The 6,000-nt window shown below is 35.1% G+C and overlaps 1 protein-coding gene across 6 annotated transcripts in view; it reads left to right on the top strand.

Annotated features, from left to right (window-relative positions):
- TEX15 (testis expressed 15, meiosis and synapsis associated) overlaps positions 1-2,110 on the top strand; it is a 93,926-nt gene extending 91,816 nt beyond the window's left edge. For all 6 annotated transcript variants that reach the window (XM_025421205.3, XM_025421347.3, XM_025421254.3 and 3 more), the window contains one exon: positions 56-2,110. In XM_025421205.3, the coding sequence (XP_025276990.1) occupies positions 56-93 (38 nt within the window). In that variant the 3' untranslated portion in view covers positions 94-2,110. The remainder of the gene's footprint in view (positions 1-55) is intronic.
- The last annotated feature ends 3,890 nt before the right edge of the window (positions 2,111-6,000 follow it).

Below are 6,000 nucleotides of genomic sequence, written 5' to 3' on the forward strand. Positions count from 1 at the left end.
CCATTAGTCGGCATCTTTAACTTATCTCAAATCTTTGTGGCTTTTTTTCTTTCAGTTCCATGCCAACAAGAACCCTTTCAGCCAGGACATTGAAAAAAGCCTTCTGTCTACTGAAATAAAGGGGATTTAACATGTTTTTCCAAGTATTTTTTACTTATTTTTTTTGTTTTTACATTTTTTATATGTAAATATGGTAAGAAACAGAAACCATATAGCTCTTTATAAAATGTTTAAATCAACAGTATATCATATAATGTAATTGGAAACATGTCGATTTCTGACATCTTAAATACCAAAATTATTTCCATGCAATATTTTAGTGAATGTAGTAGGCCATTTTCAATATCCATCAGAAACATTAACAATATTTTGAAATTTATATTTTGAAATGTTTCCATCACAACTGTTACAGTTATATAGAGATTATTTTGAGATTATTCTAATGGAATAAGAGTAAATGTAACATTTGATATGATTAAAATTAAGCAATAGTAGTAAAATCTTTAAGATTTTTCTGATATTTTTAATACATTTATGCTAGCATTTTGCCTTTTGACTCAGACTAAAGAAGGATTTTTTTTACTTGAATTAGTCAATTAGACCAATTATTTTATAATTATTTTTTTTATTTTATAATTCTTGATACTTCATATAATTTACAATTCTGTGTCTAATGGGAAATTCCTTTCATTTCTATATTTTCTAATTTGTACTTGTAAAATATGTTTTAATAAGGAACTTGGTTTGTATATGTTCAGTGTTTGTTCTTGAGTAGAGATTTTTAAAGTTTCTATGTTTGAAGTAGTTTTATATCATTGTATTGAATTTACAGTATATTTAATTAAAACTTTTCCCATGAGCCCCTTCCACAAGATTTATTTCCTTTGTATTTCACAATTCAAACATTTTTTAAAAGTGATTTTGTAGCAGATAATAAGGAATAATTTCTTATCCTTTTGCCATTAGTTTAGTCAATATTTTAGTAGTTTAAATAATGCACCACAAATAGAAGTTTTTTAATGCTCTGGTCATAGGTTTTTTTTTTCCTTTTCCAATGTTCCACAAAAGCAAAAAATGTCTCAGAGATAATCATCATAGAACAACTGGGATTATAGTATATAAATGTGGTCTTCAGCACCATCTCTGCCCATCAACACCCATTCCTGTTTCCTGTCAGATTCTAGCTATAAAGATCCCACAAAACTGGATAGACCTTTCTCAAGCCGCAGTGGGCCCAAAAACATGACAAGAAATTTGCATTGGCTAAATCTAAACAGATAGCTAGCAGAGCCTTAATGTTTTCTCAAACTTTCTATGTTGGCAGACTTTTTATGTTACCTAGTACAAACCTCTAAAAAGAGTTTAATTCAGCCTAATTTATTGTAGAATAATTTTTCAATTTAGAAAAACACTTAGAACCCCCAGGATAAGCCTCTTTACTCACATCCACCAAATAGAATGGAATTTGGAATACTTTAGATTCTTCTCTAACAGATCTTTAAATGAGGAAAGTCAAGCAAAGAGCTGCAGCTGAAAGAACTAAGGAATTTGAAGACTATAGAATTAAAGCAATATCAAAACAACATGGACAGGAGAGGAGGATAGGGAGGTTTGTCCATATAGCTGTTTTATTTGAAAATAGTCTATAACACCTGAACTCCTGAACAGTAATACTGTGACTTAAAAAGTGACTTTGTCTCCATCATTTGGTTTATGTTTAGTTGTGGAAAAATGTTATAGATTTATTATTTAAATGTCTCTATTAGGTAAGCCAGAAGTTAAATGTTAAAAGGATATTTTCTTTAAACAATGTTCAGATTCTGTTAATACTGTTTTGTGATACTTTTATTTCAAGAGTTTTGATTTCTTCCAAAAAAAAGACACCTTATTTAAATATTCAGTTACATTTTAAAATCTACACTTTGAAATATAACATGAAAAACTGAAGCATTTTCTTCCCCAACCCCCCGCTCAAATATGTGTTTTGGTTCTAAAAGTAAAAGTAGAACAAATTAAAATCTGAGCAAACATTATTTTTAAAAACCTGGTTATTTGCAAATATTATTGTTCTGGAATTAAAGAGTTACCTGAATAAACCAAATTCCTTCTAGTTTCAGTGTTTTTTTTCTTTTGTGTTTCTTGACTAATGAACAAAGATACAAATGGTCCTTGGTTTACAAGTACCCATTACATGAGAAACAACCCACAAAGAACTGACTAAATAAACTGCTAGAGACTTCCTCCCTTCCTCCAAACTTCCTTACTGCCTGGAGTTTCGTAGGACAAGCCAGAGTCCTTGCCTTCATGCAGTTCTCATACCATTAAAGAGAGGTAAGTGATACACACATAAGTAATTTCTTTCACATCATGGGAATATGGAAAAAAAACAAAATAATGGAATAGAGAATGATTACATGATTGATATATATGCAAGCTGAGATGTTCAGGGAGGTAATCAAACTAACTTCTATATTCTTTTTTTTGTGATTTTTTTTTATTTGTTTATTCATGAGAGACACAGAGAGAGAGGGGCAGAGACACAGCAGAGGGAGAAGTAGGCTGTATGCAGGAAGCCCGATGTGGAACTTGGTCCCAGGACTCCTGGATCACACCCCAAGCCAAAGGCAGATGCTCAACTGCTGAATCACCCAGGAGTCCCTAACTTCTATATTCTTATGTTTTAATTATATCACTCTGCCTTCCACATAGAAGTGCCGCTTAAACTTAAGTTCTGAATCTAGCCAAATACAAGGCTGTACCCCCAATTTCACAAAGAGAATTCCCAAAACCGTTTTTAATGAACTTAAATACATAAACTTTTAGAGACATGGATGTATGCTTAAATATCAACTGTGTTATATAAAACTATCTAAAATTCTTTTAATTAGAGTATCTGGATGGCTCACTTGGTTAAGCATCAGACTCAGTTTCAGCTCTGGTCATGAAATGGAGCCCTGAGTCTAGCTCCTCCACTCTCAGCATGGAGACTGCATGGAATTCTCTCTCTCCCTTTGCCCCCTGCCCCTGCTCACACGTGCTCTCTCTCTCTCTCTCTCTCTCTCTCTCAATAATTGTTTTAAAGATTTTATTTATTTATTTGAGAGAGAGTACAAGCAGGGGGGCGGGGCAGAGGCAAAGGAACAAACCGACTCCTTAATTCAAGACTCCCTACTCAGGACCCCTGGGATCATGACCTGAGCCAAAGGAAGATGCTTAACCTACTGAGTCACCCAGGAACCCTAAATAAATAAGTCTTTTAAAAAGAAAAATTGGGGGCAGCTCAGGTGGCTCAGCGGTTTTGCGCTGCCTTCAGTCCAGGGCCTGATCCTGAAGACCTGGGATCGAGTCCCATGTCGCACTCCCTGCATGGAGCCCGCTTCTCCCTCTGCCTCTGTGTGTGTGTGTGTGTGTGTGTGTCTCATGAATAAATAAATCCTTTAAAAAAGAAAAAAACTTTTAACTCATTTTGTAGAACAATGTCATTGTATCCTGTCATGCATCTTTGACATCAATGTCTTTGTCATCATTAGAGCCTTTTTGAGTTCTATTACAATGTTCCAAGGCATATCATCCTTACTTATAAGTTTTTTGAGGTATATGCTTTTTAAATCTGTGTACATATCCAAAGTTTCTTTTCCACTGAAGTCATTTCAGGCTAATTTTTCCCTAAAGACATTTTTTAAAGTAATGACTTAAGTTTTCAAAATAGAGGAAGGCTCCATACTTTTTTCGATGGGTATAATTTTAAGAGCAAAAAATAGTATGTTCAGGAATATGTGGTTTCTTAAAAAAATCTTTTATAGACATAGTTTGATTTCAATTTGTACAATATTGATAGTGCTTGAGTACCATGATAAACTCCCAATTGTCCATGCAGTTTGAGATTGTGGAGGAAGAAAATGTAATTATTTTTGTAAGACAAACACTTTAAATTCTGACAAATACAATTGTAAGAGCAGTGACTTCAGATTCCCAGTTAGGTTACGAAAAGAAACAAAGAGGTTGCTTAGTAATGCAATGTGGAAATAAGATTAAAAGAGCCCGGGTGGCTCAGCGGTTTAGCGCCGCCTTCAGCCCAGGGCCCGATCCTGGATACCCAGGATCAAGTCCCACATCGGGCTCCCTGCATGGAGCCTGCTTCTCCCTCTGCCTGTGTCTCTGCCTCTCTCTTTCCCTCTCTCTGTGTCTGTCATGAATAAATAAAATCTTTAAAAAAAAAACTCAAAGATTAAGACAGGAAAATTCTATAAGACTATAAATCCTCATTTCCTGAAGTGTACGCTCTGCTGCCTGCTTTATTGTTAACTTCTTATTTCTGAATCTTGTAACCATTAAAGAATCCCTCTGGCAATTTTAAGAAACCTCCTTTGAAATACTCTTTGGAACCCTTAATCCCATAATACACCGCATTCTACATTGCCACAGGAAACTGCATTCTACATTCTACATTCTACATTGCCACAGGAAACTGCAAATATCTTGGGATTTGTAACTCCTTTCATTTTTAAAGTCTATTTTCCTTTATTAGGTAAGAATAACTTAGATCTGGGGCACCTGGGTGGCTCAGTCGGTTTTAAGTCTTTGACTCAGGTCATGATCCTGGGGTCCTGGGTTCCAGCCCTGCTTTGGGCTCCCTGCTCAGTGGGGAGTCTGCTTCTCCCTCTGCCTATGCCTACAGCTCTCCTTGCTTGTGTGTTCTCTCCCTCACTGTCAAATTAAATCTTAAAAAAAAAAAAGAAATTAGGGATCCCTGGGTGGCGCAGCGGTTTGGCGCTTGCCTTTGGCCCAGGGCGCGATCCTGGAGACTCGGGATCGAATCCCACATCGGGCTCCCGGTGCATGGAGCCTACTTCTCCCTCTGCCTGTGTCTCTGCCTCTCTCTCTTTCTCTGTGACTATCATAAATAAATTTTAAAAAATTAGATTTATGACATTCATTTTTTTTAATATGAGTATCTTTGTTTTGAGAAAACTAGTCAATTGAGCATATTTGGTTAAAGATTGCATTTACAATGAGGCAGCAACTATTGAACATCAGACTTGTGCTAGAAGTATGCTATTCTATTTGCACGTGCATCAACTAATGTTTATATCAACCCCATAAAGGAAAGCATTATTTGCTTATTTTATAATGCCTTCATTCAGAAGGCCCTGCAAGATCCCTCCAGTCATCTTTGTGTATATCAGTTAATAGTTTCCAGTATCGTTGGTTTGAAAAGAATGTAAGATGTCTTAAGTTTCTCTTCTTTGACATGTCACTTGCTTTTTTAATTCCAGACATCAATTTATGTACCTTATACATAATCCTTTCTTTTAAAATTTGAATTACAGAATATGCAAAAAGCATTACAGTAATTTTACATTTTTGCATGTTTGATTAAAAATTAATTGTTCTATGTGCATACAAGTATTTCTAGTCCTTTGGCTAGGATCATTTTAGTTGTATTGAGAAGTGAATGTATTTTTCATGTTGGGAGTTCTGCTATATCAAGTAACTAATGACTTCTACTCATTCTCAACCAAGGTGTTCTGAAACCTCATCTGAATATTAATGAAAATATTACTGCTAACTGTAAACTTGAAAAATAGGGTGATAAATTTTGTTATGTACATTTCACCATTAAAAAAATAAGAACTCTACCAGGAATACTTGAACCAGGGATATGTTCTATGGGATGTGCCTGTACTTCCTTTTCTTCCTGGGGTAAACTGAGGGTTCAGCCAAGGGATAATGCTATTTCTCTTTGTCAACTTAAATCATTCCATGGGAAATGGGGTGTGATTTGTATCCCTTTTACTTCCCCGTAATGCATACACCCACATACATGAGTGGAATACTTTAGGTTATAATCACATGTGTCCCCTCTATCTAAAGACCTCTGAACTTTTCAACATGTATAACTCAAAAAAGGTTGTTCAAGACTCAGGCTAGGGTTGCCTTACTCTTCTAAGTGTTCCAAATTCTAGTAGGATGAATTATATAGTCTTAAGACCTATTAAC

This window comes from Canis lupus, chromosome 16 (genome assembly GCF_003254725.2).
Source record: "Canis lupus dingo isolate Sandy chromosome 16, ASM325472v2, whole genome shotgun sequence".
NCBI lineage: Eukaryota > Metazoa > Chordata > Mammalia > Carnivora > Canidae > Canis > Canis lupus.